The sequence below is a fragment of the Diabrotica virgifera genome, chromosome 6 (genome assembly GCF_917563875.1).
Source record: "Diabrotica virgifera virgifera chromosome 6, PGI_DIABVI_V3a".
Classification (NCBI taxonomy): Eukaryota; Metazoa; Arthropoda; class Insecta; order Coleoptera; family Chrysomelidae; genus Diabrotica; species Diabrotica virgifera.
Window position 1 is genome coordinate 243,909,251 of NC_065448.1, and position 23,935 is coordinate 243,933,185.

Here is a 23,935-nt window from a genome sequence, read left to right on the forward strand (position 1 = left end):
ACGCAAATACCAGCCGCTTGGTAAGTTGGTTCGAATCCCAATAGAAACTTTTATTTTTTTATTTTTTTTTATACATTTTATGATTGTAAGTATACTTATTATATAATTTTATTTTCAGAAAATACGTATTTAGTTAAAAAATTTTCCGACAATTAATGTTCAGAAATCATTTGTGGCATTTTTAATGTACTTGTGTGTGTTTTATTTTTTTATTATTTTAATTTTTGGCACTGTTTTAATAAAAATGTTTGAGAAGTAGTAAGTATAAATTAATTTAATATTTAAATAAAATATAAATAAAAAGTATATTAATTTCGTTTATAATCATATAATCATATAATAGAAGTATAACTTCTTACGTGCGTACAAAGTACACACACATTCTTTTTTTAATTTAAATTATTTGACAAAAAGGAAGAATGTATTTCATTTATTTAATTTAATATGCATTTTACTGTTGCCCGAAAACAGAAAACATGTTTATATCATAAATTAACATTGATTTTCACTTAACTTAAATGTTCAAACTTCCAAGAGGCAGGAAAGACAGGACTCAAGTTCTCTGAAAAGACAATTTCTATTTAATGTGGTTAAGATAAACATCTGAATAAAGGATAATTACTATTTCCGAAAAAATGTATTTTTAAGGAATTATTTCATGATGAATTCTGAAGGGAGCTTTTTTTCGGGGCTATTTTGTCGGGGCTATTTTGTCGGGGCTATTTTGTCGGTGGGCTATTATTCCGCGGCTATTTTGTCTGCAGGCTATTTTGTCGGAGCTATTTTGTGTGCGGGATATTATGTCGGGGCTATTTTGTCGGGGCTTTTTTGACGGGGCTATTTTGACGGGGTACCCTAATATTCTCCTTTTTGTAGTGCCAATTCCTTTCGGATGTTGGCGACCATTATGGCAAACTGTACTTTGCTTACTGCTGCTCTAAAAATATTTGTAGCTGTTGTATTAAACCAAGTACGTAGATTTTTCAGCCATGAAATCCTGGGCCTTCCTTGTCCACGTTTGCCTTCTACATTTCCCTGTATACTTAGTTGCAGGAGGCCATATCTTCGGCTGTTCCTCATGATGTAACCGAGGTAGTCGATTTTGGCTATTTTATTGTGATTAATAAGTCTTTTTCTTTTTGTATTCTTAATAAAACCCACTCATTAGTAATGTGGAGGTTCCATGACTCAACTCCGTTCAACAGTATATAAAATATATTACATACATTAAAGTAACCTATAATTATATTGATATTGATAAATCATGACACTTGCATTGTTTAATTATTTTTTGAAATGTAGGTATAGTATAGTACAGTTGATCCAAAAGATGGCATAACCCAGACATCCAAAGTGAAAGTTATCCATCAACACCAAATTGTTCTATATGGTCCACACAATGTCCAGAAAAAAGTCACACCATTTTGAGCGTCGAGTTTGGGGGGGGGAGGGGGGAGAAATCGGTAAATTCGTAGTTTTTTAAGTTTTTCGCCAATATTTCTAAAACTATGCGGTTTAACATGAACAACCTTCTATACACAATTGTTCTACATTAAATTTGAAATAAAATAAGCCCTATGCATAACCCTTCTAAAATGAATGGTTCCAAAGTTACGGAGGTAGTATAGTATAACTGTTCCAAAAAAAAGGCCTAACCCAAACAACCAAAGTAAAAGTTTTCCTCCAACACCAAAATGTTCTATATAGTCTACATATTGTTCAGTAAAAAGTTACACCATTTTGAGAGTCCGGTTTGGGAGGGAGATGGGAGGGAAGCCGCTAAATTAGTTTTACGTTTTTCGTCAATATTTCTAAAACTGTGCTTTAGCGTAAACAATGTTATATACCAAAATGTTCTACATGAAATTTAAAACAAAAAATGTTCTATACATAATTGTTATAAAATCAACGGTTCCAGAGTTACGGAGGGTGAAAAGTCGAGGTTTTCGATACTTTTTATATTTTTTGGGCAATATTTATGATATATACCCAGATATCCAAAGTGAAAGTTATCCTCCAACACCAAATTGTTTTATATGGTCCACATAATGTTGAGAAAAAAGTCACACCATTTTGAGCGTCGAGTTTGTGGGGAGAGGGGGGAGAAATCGGTGAATATAAAAAGTATCGAAAACCTCCACATTTCACCCTCCGTAAGTCTGGAACCGTTGATTTTATAACAATTATGTATAGAACCTTTTTTATTTTAAATTTTATGTAGAACATTTTTCTATAAAACATTCCTTACGCTAAAGCATAGTTTTAGAAATATTGACGAAAAACTTAAAAAAACTACTAATTTACCGAATTCTCCCCCATCTCCCCCCCAAACCGGACGCTCAAAATGGTGTAACTTTTTACTGAACAATATGTGGACCATATAGAACAATTTGGTGTTGAAGGAAAACTTTTACTTTGGATGTCTGGGTTATGCCTTTTTTTGGACCAATTAGACTATACTACCTCCGTAACTTTGGAACCGTTCATTTTAGAAGGGTTATGCATAGGGCCTTTTTTATTTAAAATTTAATGTAGAACAATTTTGTGTAGGGGGTTGTTCATGCTAAACCGCTTAGTTTTAGAAATATTGACGAAAAACGTAAAAAACTAGGAATTTGCAGATTTCTCCCCCCTCTCCCCCCCAAACCCGACGCTCAAAATGGTGTGACTTTTTTCTGAACATTAAGTGGACCATATAGAACAATTTGGTGTTGGAGGATAACTTTCACTTTGGATGTCTGGGTTTGGGTCTAACTATACCATACTAGTATTGCTTTTTCTATCCTACATTTAATTTCTAGGGGAATATTCCCAATTTTCATTGAAGTTCGTACCAAGGTAGTTTAAATATTTAATTTTTTCTAACTAAACGAAGTTAGCCTGCAACAGACAGGAGATATAAATTTCATAGTACTTTCTTTTAAATGTAACTTAAAATGGGAGAATCTCATAGCCAATCTGCAAGGTTCTTGCTAATCTAGAATTAACCTATTAAAAATGCTGCCAGATACCTCTTGTGGCATAGACATAATACATACAGTGCTAGTCAAAAGTCCGTACCCCCCTCGTATCTTTTGAAAGGTTATACTTATAATAGTGAAATTTGAAGGGAGGAAATAAACGGACGTAAGCTTCTTAACTACTCATGACAGGTGACTTAATTATGACAGATGACTTTACAGCGCCACTGTGACAGATAATTTTAAACGGGACCTTATGGCAAGTGATACCTCGTTTAAAAGGTATTGAAAATACATATTCAGTCATACTAATTTTGTTTGAGTTTAAGCTAATTTTGATGAATAAATGAAATTAATATAAAATTGTAGTTTCGCATTTAATTAATAAAAATTCAAAATTCCGCATAGGATTACTTGGCAAAAAGGTTGACGTTGACGTAAAGCTACCAGATAATTGAAAAACGTCAACTTTTTTGACAAAAAAACCATAGGCGGACATTTGAATTTTTATTAATTAAATGCGAAACTACAATATTATATTTATTTAATTTATTCACCAAAATCAAAATCAACTAAAACCCAAAAAAATTAGTATGACTGAATAGGTATTTTGAATACCTTTTAAACGAGGTATCACTTGCCATAAGGTCCCATTTAAAATTATCGGTCACAGTGGCTCTGTAACGTCATCTGTCACTATTACGCCACCTGTCATGACTAGTTAAGAAGCTTACGTCCGTTTATTTCCTCCCTCCAAATTTCACTATTATAGGTATAACCGTTCAGAAGATAAGAGGGGGGTACGGACTTTTGACTAGCACTGTATAATAGCTAGACTGCGTGCTGTCATTTAAAACTATCTGACGATTGCGACAGAGACAACTGAGGATATTAGGTGGGAAGTCTCTTTCCAATCGACGAGGTTGATCCAATCACGTTGGGTTTGTCTACCACATCACTTTCGCACTGTCGCCAATTTAATAAACTCCTCCAATTAGAAAGAGACTTCCCACCAAATAGCCTCAGTTAGCTCTGTCGCAATCATCAGATAGTTTAAGATAGCAGCGCGCAGTCTAGATATTATAATGTCTACGTCTTGGGGAATTGATACAACAACTTTCTCTGTGTTGTGTGAAATAGGCTAATTCCTATGTAGTTCTCTGAGTCCCATCTGTCTGCTGTTTGAAGAGAGGTATTGGGATAAAAATACCATCCTTGTGGTATTTTGTTGAGTTCTAATAATATCTTTTGGGGTAGTTTTAATAGTTGTTAGGTCAAATTTGGTTCTCTGTACTCTAGGAATATTATATTAGTATGCTTCTAAAATATTGTTTATTAGAATGTAAAAACAAGTACGTAATAACTATATTAATTCTTTTTTTTTTCAGGTAAGAAATCAATCTACGGTAAGTTTCATTTATGTCAATTACTTATAAAGAATATTCCCCACCACTTGCAAAATCATTTGTAAATTTAATGAACATAAGTAATCTTATTTGAATATCATAGGATACATTACACCTAACAAGTGTTATATCTACAATAATATTCACAAATACAAAACTGATTTTATTACAATACTCTCAAGGGTGTCTGAAGTAGCCATTCACCTTATATTGCGATCTGTACATATCGGAATGGATATCAGTAATGTACAATTAGTGCTAACTTTGTGCCAAACATGAAAATTAAAATGACATTTATTTTAAATCATCAATAAAGCATCTTTTCCGCTGAAGCATGTGCATTATAATATAAAGCCCTTGAATGGTGCTGTGAAAACCAGTGGAACAAAAAATGTTGTGTGCACCGTTTCATTATCAGTACTATATACCTTACAAAATGTTGGTCTGAAGCTATTTCCTTGTTGCATTTTTATAATTAACTATTTAGATGGGAAATAAGCCACAATTAAATTGAAAAAATAATTTTATTAACGTTTCGACGCCCAAATCGTGTGTCGTTGTCAAAATCTTGGTATTTTGAAAACGACACCCCGTTTGGGCCTCGAAACGTTAATAAAATTATTTTTTCAATTTAATTGTGGCTTATTTTCCATCTATATAGTTAATTTACCTTACAAAATTTTATCACAATTAACAGCAATAATATATTCCTATAAACAAATTTTCAGCAATTATTACTAAAACTATCAGCTTCATCGTACATTGTTAAATTCTTTTGAGTTGGGGAGATTCAGACATATTAGGTAATATGTAGTATTGCGGATTCAATAGCTAAAAATACACTATAACACCCACAGAGATCGGATCAAGAATTGAATATATCTCATCTCTTTGCATATATTAGACAGCATATTAAATTTTAATAGGATGGACGTTAATTAGTTTAAAAAAGATATTGGTTAAAAAATTCAAAAAGAAAACTTATTTTATAAGAAAATGTGATCGATTGAACCGTCAAATATAGATATACTATCACTATTAAAACTGTAAGAAAATGGGAATCAGTTTTTGGTAATCATGGCAAAACATTAGTAATAAAGTGTTTAAGTAAAAAAGAAGAAGGTCGATATGTGTTGGTCTAACTTAAACACAAATTCAAAACTTGATATTTGATACAAAAAGTTCTTATTTAAATGCCCCAATGTGTTGGATTTTTGTCCTTTGTAATAATGGAATGTATCAATTTAAAACAATTGTTTATTTTTCAATAACTTACACCAATAAAATTAATAATAATGTCCATGAACTCCATGACCAACTACTCCGTGGGCAGGAACTACGACTGGAGAGGCAACAAGTTTGCTAGTAGTAATAGTTCCAGATGGTCCAGCTACTACTGTATCAACTTCTTTATGGGCAACTACTCCATGAGCAACAACTGGAGCAGAATGAGCAGCTACAAGTGGAGCAGCAACTACTGAATGTGAGTAAGCTGAAACTACTGGAGCTACGTGAGCAGCTACAACAGGAGCAGAGTGGACAGATACTACTGCGGCAGAGTGTGGGTTTACAAGATGTGCAGAGTGGGCAGCTACTACTGGGGCAGCATGTGCATTTACAAGATGAGCAGAGTGGGCAGCTACTACTGGGGCAGCATGAGCGGTTACTACTGGGTGAGAGTAAGCAGCAACTAATGGGGCACTGTGAGCAACCACTCCAGGATGTTCATCTGCGATAATTTGTCCTCCAGGGGCTACAGAAGAAATAACACTGCCATCATTACCTACAACTGTAGATTTGGCACTTGGTCCTTGAACGATTATGCCTGCATTTGCCAAAGCCAAGCAGGAGAAAATGGTTACAATTACCTAAAATATTTTTAAATTAGACAATTAGTAAATAAGACATGTATTTTCTTAATAATTAAATGGCAGTACTATTAAATTCCGCAATAGACGTATTACTATATAAAAAATTAGCAAAATTAACAAAATATTATAAGAATTATAGATCACTGAACTGGAAGAATGAGTTCGAGTTTCTCAAGTAATTATTTGGACTTTTACTGAGCGTGGCTTGCAGAACGGAAGCTATTTTTAGAGCTAGTGGAGGTGCATTAAACGTAATACAATCATTGGAAAAATAAATTAACAGAACCTATGTAAAGTAAAAATTTTTGATAACAGTGTAGTTAAAATTCTGAACTAAAAGTTAAAAAAATATATAAATGTTCTAAAGATCTCAAATTTATCATATTGAAGAATATTATGAATTTATTTCTTACTAATGCTGTTAAAAATACTTACCAAGGAGTTCATGTTTATTAGATTTGATTTGATGTCTGCTGATAAATCAACTGATAGCATTTCAAATAATCTCCATCGTTTTATAGTTCTGAGCCAGTATGTTAACCTTGTATACACCCAAAAATCAACGAAGAACAATATATGTATGAAGAAATGATTTTGTGATATGTCTTCCTGTACTTGACATTTAGTTGAATAGTGCATCATACCAGAAATTAAAAAAAAAACTTATTACCATACGAGGTTAACTTAAAAAATTAATATTCTGTATGCCGGAAATGATTACAATTTAACTGAATATTAGAATTGACGTCAATGTGCTCATTATTGTTAATTAAGTAAAGCTCACAGTTGTTATAAACATAACCACTACAAAAAATACAGTCATTGTAAGTCTATGTATCTATTACAGAAGAATATTGAAAATTCAGTGGGTCCAAAGGATTGTAATAATCCTTGTGTAATTTACACGACGCGACGTATCAAATAACGAGTTAGAAATTATGAACAGGACAAAAACAAGAATACTGGAATATTTGGGTCACATAACCAGAGGAGAAAAAGGGCAACCAATAGAGATTCTGAGAATTATCATGCAAGGATGGATCCAAGGAAGAAGAAGCATAGGAAGAAGACGCATCTCCTGGCTGGAACCCTAGATAATGGTTTAGCTATAGTTTATTAACACTATTCAGAGCAGCAGCCAACAAAGTGACCATAGCCATTGCGATATCCAACCTCTGATCACAGATCAAACATTAAGAAGAAGATACCTACTAATGTCACATACATATTTTATATGTGGAATGTGGAAAGTATGCTAGAATGTAAATGGAATATTGAAAATATGTGGAAAAAAATATACAAGATATCCATGATACTTTGACAGTCTTCAGAAGTATTTCACGCGTCAATTTACATTTGAATCTTTTGATATTTGTAAAAATATCTTGTATACTTTCGAAGAAATAAACGGATCAAAACATTGTAGGAGGTGCTTAGGAGGTTGATAGCTGTCGAATATATTAGATAGTCCGTTAGTAATATTTTTTGTGAGAACTTTACATGGATGCGAGATAAGACTTTATAAGCATTATCATCATCATCATCATAATCAACCTGTACGCGTCCACTGCTGGATATAGCTCTTTTCATCGATAATTTTCGTTTTTCTGTTTATCACTCTTTTTGTGCAGTAAAATAGCTTAAACATTTTGCAGCTGTCTGGGACTCTCTAACCTGTTAAAGAGTTCTTCAGAAGAACTTCCAATGCACCTTAAGTTGTAGATCCATTAGGCGCAAGGTAATATTTCATTTAAGATGGAGTGTGTGCAATTTCCTCATTATTGATGTCTGGTAACACAGAGTGATATTAAGTTGTTAGATCGTACTGCCGTTAGAAAATGTGTTAGCCCCATGGGACCAACCAAGATTGATTGATGAGGTAAATTATATATGGTGCCCCTATCAGACAGATAGGGCCTGGTGTGAAAGCATCAGGGTTAGTTCTATAGGATCAGCGTAGCTGTGAACGTGATAATTGATTAGATGGCTAAACTGTCTAATCTAGCTTACTCTGCTAAACATATTTCAAAAGATGTAAAAAACAATGATTGTGAAAATCTCTATTATTTCATTTGTCTTCTTCTTCTTCCTTTTGTATTTAGCCTTTAAAGCCTGTTTCTTTTTCAATATGAGCCTCCTAAATGGTTTAAGTTATCGGACCATCTTTTTCTTGGTCTGTCAATATATCTTCGTTCATTTGGTGACTTATCTCGTGCTATTTGTACTATCCTCTCCTCTGCCATTCTGTTCGTTCCACTCCTCTTTCCGTTTTGTCACCCATCCATTTATGTCTTCTACATTGCATGATTTAGGGTTTTCTCTCCCTATCCAACAGACTTTTCCCTGATATTCGTCGGAGTATTTTCATCTCTGTTGTTTCTAGTAGTCTTCTCGTTTTAGATGTGTTAGGTTTTGTTTCCGCCGTATATGTCAATATATGTCTAATTACTGCTTTATAGATTTTTACTTTTGTGTCTTGTCTTAGGTGTTTGTTCTTCCAGATTGTGTCATTAAGAGATCCCGCAGCTTTACTTGCTTTTAAGCTTTGTTGTCGTACTTCTTCTTCAGCATCTCCGTAACTGTTTTTATCTATTTCCAGATATCTAAACATTGCTTCCTGCTTTATTATTTTCCCATCAATTTCGATTTATATCGTAGTGAGTATTTAGATATTGTCATATATTTGGTTTTTTCTGCTGATATTATCATATTGTAGTTCTTGGCTGTTGTATTGAAGATGTGTGTTAATCTTTGGAGATCGTCTTCTATCTCGGCGATTAATGCGGTGTCGTCTGCATAACATAATATTTGGATTTCTTTGTTCCCCACTCTGTAACCATGACCCTTACCTACTGCTTCTATTATTTCGTCCATTATTATATTAAAGAGTAGTGGGCTTAACGAGTCACCTTGTCTGACTTCGCTTTGTACTGGTATAAACTGTGTTAGTTTTCCATTTATCTTTGCCTGTATTCGATTATGAAAGTAGATGTTTTCGATGGTTTGTATAATATTGATTGGTATGTTTCTTCTATACAGTAAATGTAAGATGTCTTCGACTTGGATACAATCGAAATCCTTTATCAGGTCTATAAAACATAGATATGCTGGTTTATTGTACTCAATGGCTTTTTCTGTTATTTGTCTCAGTACAAATACGGGGTCTACGCAGGATCTTCCGGATCTAAATCCTTGTTGTTTATCTGATAAAGTTGGTTAGGACTTTTGTGGTTAGCTTAAGTGCGGTGTTCAGTATATTTTTGATTTGATCAGATTTATACCTCTATAATTGTTGGGGTCTTCTTTGTCTCCTTTGTCTTTTATTTCATTTGTAAATACTGAAATGGTTTTGCACCCCCTTGTGAATACTGAATGATGGGGAGTACTTTTGAAGTGTGTGAAATATTTAATTTCTAGCTAAGTGCTTTCAGCTTATAAAGCCATATTCAAAGCTATGGTAAATATTTTCAAAATACCATTATAAAGAGAGACGGATCCAATTTAAGATTGAAAAAAACTTTTTCTTATGCAGTTTTTTATTTATTGAAAATAACTTTTTCTATGGATGCTATACAATGTGCAACTTCTCTCACTACTTGCATACATTCAAAACGAACAATTTCTCAGGCTGTGAGAAAAGTCAGCCATTGCAGTGAGAAATATTTTTTCTCACGGGTTCCATACGTAGAATCGCGGTTTCCATGGTAACATGCACAATACAAACACAAATATTTTTGTCAAATAAAATGTGTCAAATCAAAACTTACCAAAAGTTACCTTTCAAAACTCTTCAAATATAACTGGTAACTAGTATTTTATTTTCCTTTTGGCATATAATCTACATAAAAGCACCTAAATTATTTAATTTTGAAGTCTAAACTCTTGACGAAAACGCATACATAAAAAAGTACAGTGTACAACACGTGAGAAAACGATATATTTCTCCCTAGCTTGATTTGCGTACCTCGGCTCATGCCAACAAACTTCTGCGCTCGTGAGAAATATGTATTTTTTCTCTCTCGATGTACAATATACTATTGTTTGACGATTGTAAAAAAATGGTATTGTTGTCGATTGTGAACTGACAATCCGGGAAACAATATTTAGGAAAGCAATAAAATCATAAAATGAAGAAAGGAAGTGGTGGTTTACAAAATTCGAAAAGAGACATATTTTTATAAAATAAAAACAATTTATAAAAAACAATCAAAAATGAATAACCAGCACATGTGCCTCCTGAAGAGAGACTAATAATTTTCGAAACCGGTAGAGGTGCTTGCTGCACTTTCTGATTGAACAGAATATAATGAGGCTGTAGTTTTATGTTGCAATGAAATTGAAAATGGTTACTCATTTTTGATTTACATGTTTACTCTGATTGAAGTACGAAGGGAACCATTCTCGTTGGAACTTTACCGCGCTAAGCAGATGGGGCGTGAATTATAAATTGTGAAATTCCCTCATCTTCTTTAGTCTCAGCATCCGTTATGGCTTGCAAATTTTAGAATCCTCGGAGGTGTAACCAGAGAAAGTTCCCATTGTTTTCAATCTGGTGGGATGTAGAGTAATATTTTTAAAAATTTTAATATTTTATGTGCTATTATATTGAAAACTTAGTCTTTTTTTTAACAATCAATTATTGAAATTATCACAAAATGAATACCGATTTAAAGACAACTTGAAACAACTAATAAAGAAGAATGAAAGTATGTGTGGGTATAACTTAAACACTTGTTAGATAACACAATAATATCAATCTAAAACAATTGTTTATTTTTCAATATCTTACATAACTAAAATTAATAGTAATGTCCATGAACTCCATGACCAACTACTCCATGGGTAGGAACTACAACTGGAGAGGCAACAAGTTTGCTAGTAGTAATAGTTCCAGATGGTCCAGCTACTACTGTATCGACTTCTCTATGGGCAACTACTCCATGAGCAACAACTGGAGCAGAATGAGCAGCTACAAGTGGAGCAGCAACTACTGAATGTGAGTAAGCTGAAACTACTGGAGCTACGTGGGCAGCTACAACAGGAGCAGAGTGGGCAGATACTACTGCGGCAGCGTGTGGGTTGACAAGATGAGCAGAGTGGGCAGCTACTACTGGGGCAGCATGAGCGGTTACTACTGGGTGAGAATAAGCAGCAACTAATGGAGCACTGTGAGCAACTACTCCAGGATGTTCCTCTGCGATAATTTGTCCTCCAGGGGCTACAGCAGAAATAACACTGCCATCATTACCTACAACCGTAGACTTGGCACTTGGTCCTTGAACGATGACGCCTGCATTTGCCAAAGCCAAGCAGGAGAAAATGGCAACAATTACCTAAAATATTTATAAATTAGATAATTAGTGATAAGATATATAGTTTTCTGATAATAAAATTAAAATACATACTATTATGCCACAATAAAACTTGTTACGATCTGAACAAACGGTAAAATTAACAAAAGATTAGAAGAAACATGGACTGCTGGAAACAAAATGAGTTCAAATTCAAGAAATTATTTAAGGGCTTTTAAGGGGCATGTCTATGAGAATAAAAGCTATTTTTAGAGCGAGTGAAGGTGAATTAAACGTAAATAACTGAAAAAATAAATTAATATAAACTAGGTATGTCAAGTAAAAATTTTAGGTAAAAAAGGAAAATACTTAATGAGTTGCGTTAAAATTCTCAACTAAAAGATAAAAAAAGAATTAAAAATATTGTAAAAATTTCAAATTTATCATTTGCAGAAAATTATGATTTTGTTTCTTACTACGATTTTGAAAAATACTTACAAAGTAGTTCATGTTTATTAGATTTGATGACTGCTGATAAATCAACTGATAGAATTTGAAATAATCTCCAGCGTTTTATAGTTCTGAGCCAGTGTGTTAACCTTGTATACACCCAAAATCAACGAAGAACAATTAATGTACGAAGAAATAATTTTTGTGATATGTCTTCCTGTACTCGACATTTAGCTGAATATAACATCATGCCAGAAATTAAAAAATTAGCATACGAGGTTAACTTAAAGAATTAAATTTTATGTCTATCGGAAATGGTTATCTATTATATTACTCAGAATTGTATTAATAATCTTAACATAGTATTTTGTTAAGGTTTAAAATTTCCCTTTCTTGAAATCTACCCCTGACTTGGTGTTATTACCAAAATTGGCGCAATATGATTTAAAACATAAGGAGTTTAATAGTAGCTCTAATGTTTTAAATGAGATCGTTAAGATCACAAACCAGTCTTTGATTTTATACCTTTTTAACTTACTGAAAATCTTACAATAAAAAAAACCTAGTAAACCCAGGAAAACCTAAATTTTTTATTTTTTTAGATAATATGTATACTCTTAAGTAGTTTCGATACCCAGTGATTTTTTGAGATTGCAGAAGAATATTATTCATTGATTTTCTTCATGAACGGAAGAGAGAAAATATTGAAATGGAATAGGTACAAGGTACAGGCAGTTTAGATTTAATTACGATTCAGAGACCATTACAATCTCTCTATGTACAGGGTTATTCACTACATTTTGACCCCCTGTAGAGTGCTTTATTTACAGAATTAGAAAAAAAGTAAAATACAAAAATTACTCGATTTTTAAATTACGATTTTTTTGACATATGTATCGTACTAGTGACGTCTTCCATCTGGGCGTGATGACGTAATCGACTATTTTTTTAAGTGAAATAAGGGGTCGTGTGCTAGCTTATTTGAGAAGTTTTATTTAATGCCCTATTCAGTAATATAAACATTAACATGATTATTTGCACAGGGTGTCCAAAAAATTTTTTTAATTAAATTAGTTGACACAAAGAGAAGAATGTATGTAATTTGTTTAATTCAAAATACATTCTACTGCTGTCATAAAACAGAAATAAATGTTTATTAATCAAATACACATTACTTTTCACTTAAATTCCCATATCTCTCTCGGCAGTTTGAACATTGAATTTAAGCAAAAAGCAACGTTTATTTGTGCAATAAACTTTTATTTCTGTTTTCTAACAGCAGTGGAAGATATTTTGAATTAAAAAAATTACATACATTCTTCTTTTTGTGTCAATTAATTTAATTTAAAAAATGATTTTTGGACATCCTGTATAAATAATTATGTTAATGTTTATATTACTGAATAGAGAATTGAATAACCTTTCAAATGAGCTAGCACATGACCCCTATTCTCATTTAAAAAATAGTCGATTGCGTCATCTCGCCCAGATGGATGACGTCACTAGTATAATATATAATATATGTCGAAAAATCATAATTTAAAAATCGAATAACTTTTGTATTTTACATTTTTTTCTAATTCTGTAAATAAAGCAGTTTACAGGGAGGTCAAAATATAGTGAATAACCCTATACATGTTAACCTCTTGGTCTTGGTTTCTTTAAGGCTGTTCTAATTCTATGGAAATGGAATCTCTTAGATTTTGCCTATCTTTCAAAACTGAATAATTTGTATTATTTTTTTCAAAAAATACTATCTACATTATTCCGTTTTTTAACAAGCCTGCTAGTGTAACAATTTTTTTTTTGTTTAGATAAGATTTGCATTGCCAATATAAAATATAAATTCATACTGTAAATTCAGTTGCTAATGAACTTGTTTTTATTTTTAATAAGTAGATATGTTTAATATAATACAGTATTCAACGATTTCTATTTTAACAATATTATAACAATACCGGTATTTCTCTGATCTTTTCTATTAAGAGCATACAGTAGCGCTTCATCAATATAACTTCGGCAGATAGTATGATACCTTTTTTCGTAAGGTCTGCGAAACTTTGGCAACAGTGCTTCGGGATTGTTTGACATAACTTGAATGTGACATTAACTCATAGACGCGCTAAATAGAAGTAATAGAAAACAATTTTGTTATTAGTAAATAAATATTTATAAAAATAAACCAAAATGGCTGAAAAGTGTAATTTAACATGGGTATTTGCACGAAATATTAATAATAAATAATCATTTCGTTGTGAAGCGAAACAAGAGCCGTCTTATTTTATTCAGTTCATAGAGCGCCAAAGGCACTCTAACTTTATATACTCGCATTAAAATTCAAAATATTTTTACGTAAAATATACTTACCTACCTCCATATAACTAAAACTCACAATTAACAATAATCTATTTTTTCAAATAGGGCAACAACTTATTTCTATTACATAAAAATATAATAAACTAACTATATATAAACACTACTTTCCTATGAAACAGCAATAACGAATTCTTAAAATAATACACTACTGCACTGAACAGATATCGATAAAGATAACAGAACAGATAAGAGAAAATCTGACGCAGGTTTGTCAAAATGACAGTGACAAGTCCTCTATGTTGCCTAATTAGTTATTAATTAGTTATATGTTCGATTTCTTATTAGAAATAAAAAATTTTAGTAAGTCCAAAATGACACAACATCTAGGCATGGGATAAAAAAGTTTATTTGAAGAAAGTTTATTTTTTTGTCCTTCTTAATGGCGGTAGAGGCTCGTTTTTTTAATATTGTAGTTAATTAGAGAGTAATTTCCACATTCTAATATTTTTCTCAAATTGGGCTCTGTACCGCCAATCTTTATTATATTACGAATATGTGTGCCAAATATCTCGACAAAATATTCAAAATTACAGCCGCAATCTTGGACCGGGTTTGTTGCTACCTGTTGATCGCTATTGTAGCCTCTTAATATGAACTTTTATTACGACTGTAGTGTTTATTTATGTTTTTAACTTGTTAAAATAAAAATTTAAACCTACAAAGGTAGTATCGTGCAATACTCGAAATATGAGAACATTAGAATTTGCTACTTACAAAGTATCCACAAAGAAGAATTTCCTGTAGCTGACTGTATACTATTAATTACAAGTAAATGTAATGAAAAATTCGTCTTGGTAAAAGGTATATTAATTTAAAAAGCCCCTAGAAGGACTACAAATATAAAAACAAAACGTTTTCGCTCTGTAACAAGAGCATCATCAGTGTTACAAGAACATGGTGAGCCACCCAAAAATACAAAGCTGAAAACCTTTTAAAAATAGACTAAAAGTCTTATATAAGTGTATACATAGTAAAATCCAAAGGATGGATATAATTCCTATGGATATGGCCCTAGGACAACGTGTGACTCCCACACGTGGTACGTGGGTTGCTAGGTAATGCTAGGTTGCTAGACAACTCAGTTGTCTTTCACCTCTTTCAACATAATGACCTAATTAATTATTACCTAGCAAGCAAAGTACCACGTGTGGAAGTCATACGTTGTCCTAAGGCCATATCCATAGGAATTATATCCATACTTTGGATTTTACTATGTATACACCTATATAAGATTAAGAGGAAAAAAATTTGTGATTTGTGATTTGTGACTGCATAGCTTCACTGATGAGGCATGAGGATGCTGAAATAGCTATATGGAGATGGTGGTCCAAATCTGAACCGAATATAAACAAAAATTTACATTTATCTTTACCTATATAAGACTTTTAATCTATTTTTAAAAGGTGTTAACCTTTGTATTTTTGGGTGGCTCACCATGTTCTTGTAACACTGATGATGCTCTTGTTACAGAGCGAAAACGTTTTGTTTTCATATTTGTAGCCCTTCTAGGGGCCTTTTAAATTAATATACCTTTTACCAAGACGAATTTTTCATTAAACTTACAAATTAAGTTTTTACGAATTGTTTTTGAAAAATTTCATTTTAACTCAGGCTAATAGACCTGGATACCGCTTACCAAAAAAAATGTGATTAGTAGGAAGCTGAAAATTTTTTAATAGCTTAACGGTGTCTAGTCGAAACAACTTTGATGTATAAGAACACTGGAACAAGGGAAGCTTTAATTGTGGAACAGGTTAAAAAATTTTAACATCAGATTACGAAAACGTTCCATGTATTTTGTCGGACAGAACTTCCAAATGATTTTTTACCATTTCATTAAACTCTTATGCAAGAATCAGACTGGGGTTTATCACCCAATATGTCAAATGACCGGAATCATGTTGGTTAGTAATAGCAGTCTGATTTTTCCATGAGAGTTTAATGAAAGGGTAACAAATCAATTGGATATTCTGTCCGACAAAATATATTGGACGTTTTCGTAATCTGACGTTCCAAATTTTTAAACTGTTCCACAATTAAAAGTTACCCTGTTCCAGTGTTCCCGTACATTAAAGTTTGTACGATTAGACACCGTTAAGCTATTAACAGATTTTCAGCTTGCTATTAATCAACTTTTTTTGGTACGCGGCATCCAGGCCTATAAGGAAAATCTACTATTTGACAAAAGAAAATTACGGTAAAAAGACAATTATGGTTGGACATATTCACAATTTACATTCTTAGTAGACTAAGCCCCTATGCTGAAAATGTCCTAGGAGAATAACGAGCCGGTTTTAGGGCAAACAGATCCACAATAGATCAACTATTCACGCTGAGACAGCTTCTAGAAAAGGGAAGGGAATATAAATAACAGACCCATACAGAATCTCTTCATAGACTTTCGACAGGCATATGATAGCGTAGAAAGAAGCCAAGTATGGAATGCCATGGCGGAGTTCTCAATACCAAAGAAACTCATTCGGATGACTAAAGTCTGTATGGAGGGTGTAATATCAAAAGTACGTGTAAATAATAAACTGTTTGACAGCTTTAAAATCAACAGTGGACTCAAACAGGGTGATGCGTTATCTCCACTACTTTTTAACCTTCTATTAGAGAAAGCCATGAGGTCGATGGAAGGAGCAACAAGCGAAGTAGGGCTGAGGATTATTGAAGAGAGGACGAAATATATGTAAAGAAATAAAAGACACAATCCAATGAGCAAATCGCTGTCTATTCGCAGTGGATAAGCTTATAAAATCAAAAAATCTTACAAGAAGTTCCAAGATCAAAATCTATAAATCCATCGTCAGACCTGTACTAACATATGGATGCGAAACGTGGACCATGACCAAATCAAACGAAGAAAAGCTCAGACGTTTTAACGAAAATACTTAGAAAAATGTTAGGACCTCACCACAACATTAACACAAACCAGTATAGGATCAGAACCAACATCGAATTAAAAACACTCTACAATGACACCGATACTGTCCAAGAAATTAAATCACAGCGACTAAGATGGGCAGACCACGTGCGCAGACTTCATAACGAGAGACTTGTAAAACTGGTATGGGAGGAGATTCATACAGGCAAAAGACCACTCAGACGTCCCAGAATGCGACGGAGAGATAACGTCTAATCAGATCTCCGAAAAATGAACATCCCATTTGACCCCAGGTTGATAGAAGACCCAACAAATTGGAAGAAAGTTGTACAGTCAGCCAGGACCCACCAGGGTTGTAGCGCTACGTGATGATGATGATATTCACAATGGTATACAATACAATGGAGTGATCATGGAGTGATGAATGCAGATTTGAAGTGTGTGTTGAAGACAGTATCCTCCTTCTCCTAAGTGCCCTTTCTATTGAGGTTGACGATCAATATGCAAATTTCTGGAGACAAAATGAGTCGTATTATTAGACAGTGACAAATGGAGAGAGTATGAGTCGTATTATTAGAGAGTTTTAAATTGTATTAAAGACCATGGTATACCACTTCTGGAATGGGTTTCTAACATTCCCGACTTGTCCCTGAGAGAAACTTTGTGGCGCGAAATAAAAAAATGCATTGAGGAATTATCCTGCCAGGTCCGTCAACTTGTCAACTAAAGAAAAACTTGCAAGAAATATGCGATCCATATTTCTTGCAATTTACACCAAGATTTTGCCTGAACTTTTTAAAAACTATTCCTTGAAGAATTTTGGATATAATTAAAAATAAAGGGGATGTCACTCAATAGTAAAATTTGAATTGTTTTTGTGTTAATGGACCAAATGGGCCATAATGTACGTTAGGCCAACTAATATGTTTTGGGTATTTAAGTAATAGTAATATGATGGATAGATGATTTCAGGCGGATTAGTAAAAACTGGCAACAATCAGCACAAAACCGTAAGGGGTGGAAACAATTGGGGAGACTTATGTCCAGCAGTGGACGTAAATTCTTTGGATGATGATGATGAAGAAAATGGTAGTCATTAACTATATTAATAATATTAAACCACGTGAAATTTACTGTATTCAATATATAGATACAACGTTAACCTTATCGTTTATTCTAGACCCATGCGTTCATTATATTTTCAATTTATTGTCTGAAGCGATTTTAACAATTTAAAAACGATATTATAAATGGTCATCATATAGCGCAATATCTCCTTGATAATGATCTTGACCATTGCTGTGAAGAATGCTCATTTAGTAGGTCATAGTTATTTGAAGTAATTTAAATGTACAGAATATCCGATAACTATATAGGATATTAAAATGACTTAGAAAATGAAATGTTTCTACCGAGTATTGTTTCATACTCTGTGCAAATTAGTAAAAACAAGGAAAAGTTATTTACCAGCTATTTTATTGCTAGAATCGAATCTTAAGATTGCATAATATTTTAGTAATATAGGAATGTAAAGTTCGCAGAAAGTAATCTATTTGTAACTCCAAAGATTTTACCTTTAAGCCAAAAATACCCAAAAAGGTTTACCATCAATTAATCCTACACGGAAATATTTTCTTTTAATTTGCTTTGAAATTTGTATGACAATTTTCCTCGAAAAATCTGGGTTTTCCCAACAAAATCTTTAATTTTCAACTAAAATTTAGGGAAGTAATTTTTTACCAATAATTAGATACCTTGGTAACATAAAGGCTCTTTGTAGTAGATTACATTTCCGGAAGCCGACGACAACCTAACAAATAGTTTACCAACAATTAAATTATTAATTGGGTCTCCTAATTAATAATTTGGGATCAAGTATATTCAAATGGGAAATAAGCCACAATTTTACCTAAAAATGATTTTATTAACGTTTCGACGCCCAAGTCGGGTGTCGTTGTCAAAATACAAAATAATACTAAATAAACAAAAATGGTGTTGCTTAGTAAAAAATTCCTGCAACAATCTTTTTAATCTGACTCATTTATATCGGCAATTCAGACAATTTATAACAACGACACCCGACTTGGGCGTCGAAACGTTAATAAAATCATTTTTAGGTAAAATTGTGGCTTATTTCCCATTTGAATATACTTGATTATAAAAATGCCACAAGAAAATAATTTGGGAGACCCAATTAAGGGGACAAGGAGACCCAATGTCACCTAAACTTTTTAATTAGGTCTTAGAATATGCTTTAAAGAGTTTGGATTGGATGACAAAGGGAATAAAAATAGATGGAGAATACCTAAACAACTTACGTTTCGCCGATGATATAGTCGTAGTAGCTGAGGATCTAGATGTGGCAAGATAGATGGTACAGGAACTCGTTATGGCTGTGGTGGTTCAAAACATCAGTATTGGTGGGAAAGAAATAGAACTCGCAGATAGATATAAATACCTGGTATTGACAGGGAAAACCAGACTCATGAACTGAAGGAAAGAATCGGTCTTTGGTGGGCAGCATTTGGAAAACTGAGAGAAACTTTAAAAAGTGAGTTGCCCACATGCCTAAAGAGAAAGGTATTTGATCGGTGCGTCCTCCCAGTCTTAACGTACGGGTCAGATACACTTACCTTAACTAAAGCCTCGGCTACCAAACTAAGAGTCACGCAGAGAAGAATGGAGCGGTCAATGTTAGGAATAACTCTGCGAGACAAAATCAGAAACGAAGAAATCAGAAGAAGAACAAAGGTGACTGACATCATCGAAAGGATAGCCAAGTTGAAGTAGAGGTGGGCAGGACACATAGCCAGAATGATAGATGGGCGATGGACAAAGAGGTTATTAGAATGGAGGCCAAGAGAAGACAAGAGAAGCGTCGATCGACCGCCTACAAGATGGACTGACGACTTAAGAAAGCTAAATAAAAACTGGATGAGAGCGGCGCAGGATAGATGGGGTTGGAAACGAGGGGAGGAGGCCCATGTTCAGCAGTGGACTTTTGAGACTGGATGATAAAATTATAATTTAAAAATCTATGGTCGCTTTAAACCAGAATAATTAAGATACTTCAGAATAATTAGGATTTTCGTATAAAAAGGGCACTATTATCTATCTAACGTACTTTATAGAATTAAAATTGGACTTCTTGAGCGTCCTTAGGAATGTTTTAACCTAAAAACAATTTTTTGGGTTATAAGCAAATAGAATATCTCGTCAACTACTAGAATTAATAAAATTTAGAAATAAATTGGTATTGGAAAGGACTAAGGAGGAAACTTCATTTAAAATAATATAAGTTGAATTGCAAGGACTGGTTCCTCAAAGTTGATCCGCATTTGCGACGAACTTATAAACAATAGGATGGTAATCTTTAAACAATTACGTTTTTATTTCACTCGTCTTTTTTACATAATGTGTATTTTCATATTTTTAAGGGACTCATAACGTATGCTATAATAATAGAAGCGATCAGTATTACGCGTGAAAAATACCAAAAATACCAAGACCCAATGAAAAAGAAAATAGAATTTCAAAGTTTAAAATCGGTGTACGTTAAAAAAATGTATTTTCTCGGCTTCCCATGGAGCAATTTTCTTCATTTTTCATTTTTTTTTTCTAGTCCGGAGTGGCTCGAGTAGTAGTCTGGGCTGATTATCGGAGAATAGGCCATTTTTGGGAAAAGTTATTTACCAGCAATTTTATTGCTGGAATCGAATCTTATGATTCTATATATTAATAATATAGGTATGCAAAGTCCTCAGATAGTGTGCTACTTTTTTTATAAACAAAATGGCGCCAGAAAATCGTGTTTTTTCCAATTATTGCTCTAGAACTCCGAAGATTTTAACTTTACAACAAAAACACTCAAATAAAAATTCACCGTGATTAAATTCTGCATAGAAACGTGTTTTTCCCGATATGCGCCGATGAAAATTTTCCTCGGAAAATGCGGGTTTTCCCAACAAAATCTTTAATTTTCAAATAAAGTTTTAGATAAGTAATTATTTACCAATAATTAAACAATTTGGTGACTTAAAAGCCTTCTTGGTTTAGATTATAGTTCCAGAAGCTGGTGAAAATTAAACGAATATTTTAGCAACAATTCAATTGTTAATTAATAATTTACGGTCGCAATAATAACCAAAATAATTATGATACACTGATCAAACTTTGAAATCTTATAAAGATGAGATGCCTATTTAACATTTTGTCGACAAAATATAAATTTTTTTATTTTTTTGCGTAATCTTTAAATGTTTAAAAAAAATAGTTATAAACAAATTAACGTTTCTCAGAAAGTTTTTATTATATTATAATTTTAAAAAATAGCTAAAATGCGCATTTCAAATATCTTGAAAATGAATGCTTTAAAACATTTTTGCAACCATTTCCAAAAAATTTATGAAACAGCAAAGTAAACATACGATTACTACGGTGTTAATATTTTTTTTATATTCTTTCAAAGCGTAGAAGTGAGTTTAAAGTACAAGCTAATTACTTATGAAACAATATCGATTATCAGCTTAATGGTTATATTTTAATTAAAGATTATAAATATATTTTTTTGTAATTTACACGCGCGAAAGTAGAATAATACAGTACCGTAGCTACCCGCCCACATACACAACTCGCGCGAGTTTAAGCGTGTCAGTCGCTTCGAGTAAACATTTTATCTCCGGCTCTGTATCAAGCCTACTTTCGCGCTAAAAATTACAAAAAAAAGTATTTTTAATCTTTGATTAAAATATAACCATTGCACTAATTTTTGACATTCTTTGTGAGTAATTAGATTGTACCATAGACTCACTTTTAAGCTTTGAAACAATTAAAACAAATTATAAGCAATGGAGATATCGTATATTTATTTTGCTGTTTCCTAACTTTTTTGCAAATGGTTGGAAAATTTTTTTAAACATTCATTTTCAAGACCTATGAAATGCGCATTTTAATTATTTTTTAAAATTAGAATATAATAAACAATTTCTAAGAAATGTTTATAAAAATTTTTTTAAACATTTAAAGATTATGCAAAAAAATTAAAAATTTATATTTTGTCGACAAAATATTAAATAGGCATCACACCTTTATAATCTTTCTAAGTTTGATCAATGTAAATGATTATTTTGGTTGTTATTGCGACTGTAAATTGTTAATTAACAATTGAATTGTTGCTAAAATATTCGTTTCATTTTAACCGGCTTCTGAATTTATAACCTAAACCAAGAAAGCTTTTATTTCACCAAGCTATATAATAATTGATAAATAATTACTGGCCCAAAAAATTTATTTGAAAATTCGAGATTTTGTTGGGAAAACCCACATTTTCCGAGGAAAATTTTCGTCGGAGCAAATCGGGAAAAACATGCCTCTATGTAGAATTAAATTGGGGTGAATTTTGTTTTAGTATTTTTGGTGTAAAGTTAAAATCTTCGGAGTTATAGAGCAATAATTGAAAAAAATACGATTTGTCGGCGCCATTTTGTTTATAAAAAATTAGCACACTATCTGTGGACTTTGCATACCTATATTAATAATATATAGGATCTTATAATTCGATTAAAGCAATAAACTTGCTGGTAAATAACCTTTCTTTATACTTTACTAATTAGACCAACGTATTATAACTATTTTTTTTTCAAAATTTAAAGATTATGCAAAAAAAAGAAAAATTTATATTTTGTCGATAAAATATTAAACAAGCATCTCATCTTTATATTCTTTATAAGTTTGATCAATGTATCACGATTATTTTGGTTATTATTGCGATCGTAAATTGTTAATTAACAATTGAATTGCTGCTAAAATATTCGTTTAATTTTCACCAGCTTCTGGAATCACAATATATACCAAGAAATCTTTAATGTCACTAAGTTATTTAATTATTGATTAATAATTACTTACCTAAAACTTTATTTGAAAATTATAGTTTTTGTTAGGAAACCCGCATTTTCCGAGGAAAATTTTCGTCGGAGCAAATCATGAAAAACATATCTCTATGCAGAATTTAATTGCGGTGAATTTTTATTTGAGTGTTTTTGTTGTAAAGTTAAAATCTTCGGAGTTATAGAGCAATCATTGAAAAAAATACGATTTGTCGGCGCCATTTTGTTTATAAAAAAATTAGCACACTATCTGCGGACTTTGCATACCTATATTATTAATATATAGGATCTTATAATTCGATTCCAGCAATAAAATTGCTGGTAAATAACTTTTCCATGAATTTTGCTAATTAGCCCAGAGTATAGAGCCACCTAACTAACGCATTATTATTAAATGCCAAAGATGCTTTAGTTTCGTTATAATAAATTAATTTATTGAAACTGTAAAAGAAAATATTATTTCTGTTAACGTGGGAACTGTTTGACTGGGTTACAACATGAAAGTCTGAAATGGTCTTTATTATCAGAATTATGACTAAAGAGTCCTACGACTTTGTAGAATTGCAACCAGAGGCCATAATAGGCTTTGATAAAAAGGCTGGATTTAAGGGGGCAACTTTAACATAGGCATGAGTCACAATAGACCTAGTCCTAGTCGAGTGGAACGGGGCCTATTTTACTACTAGGCCCGTGAGGCACCTGCCTCGGGCCCGCATTTTAATGGGGCCCGGAATGATCATTAAAAAAGAATTTTATTGCAATAACAAAATAAATTTTCAAAATTCTTTTATTTTACGACCAGGAAATGG

General features: G+C 32.5%; 3 protein-coding genes across 5 annotated transcripts in view; 1 reads left to right on the forward strand and 2 right to left on the reverse strand.

Annotated features, from left to right (window-relative positions):
• Positions 1-23,935, forward strand: part of LOC114336520 (ADAMTS-like protein 1) — a 1,384,970-nt gene that overhangs the window by 1,080,341 nt on the left and 280,694 nt on the right. The window lies entirely within an intron of this gene.
• LOC126887466 (pupal cuticle protein G1A-like) lies at positions 5,606-6,807 on the reverse strand. The gene is made up of 2 exons (XM_050655012.1): positions 6,673-6,807; positions 5,606-6,234 (listed from the first exon to the last, which is right to left on the reverse strand). Exons 1-2 carry the CDS (start codon positions 6,730-6,732, stop codon positions 5,653-5,655), a joined length of 642 nt encoding a protein of 213 aa, XP_050510969.1. The 5' UTR covers positions 6,733-6,807; the 3' UTR covers positions 5,606-5,652.
• LOC126887467 (pupal cuticle protein G1A-like) lies at positions 10,990-12,135 on the reverse strand. The gene is made up of 2 exons (XM_050655013.1): positions 12,027-12,135; positions 10,990-11,570 (listed from the first exon to the last, which is right to left on the reverse strand). Exons 1-2 carry the CDS (start codon positions 12,036-12,038, stop codon positions 11,037-11,039), a joined length of 546 nt encoding a protein of 181 aa, XP_050510970.1. The 5' UTR covers positions 12,039-12,135; the 3' UTR covers positions 10,990-11,036.

Coding starts and splice junctions, on each gene's coding strand:
- LOC126887466 (XM_050655012.1), bottom strand. CDS start 6,732: ATGCTATCAGTTGATTTATCAGCAGACATCAAATCAAATCTAATAAAC. Junction 6,235..6,672: donor TAATAAACATGAACTCCTTG/GTAAGTATTTTT, acceptor AAAATATTTTAG/GTAATTGTAACCATTTTCTC.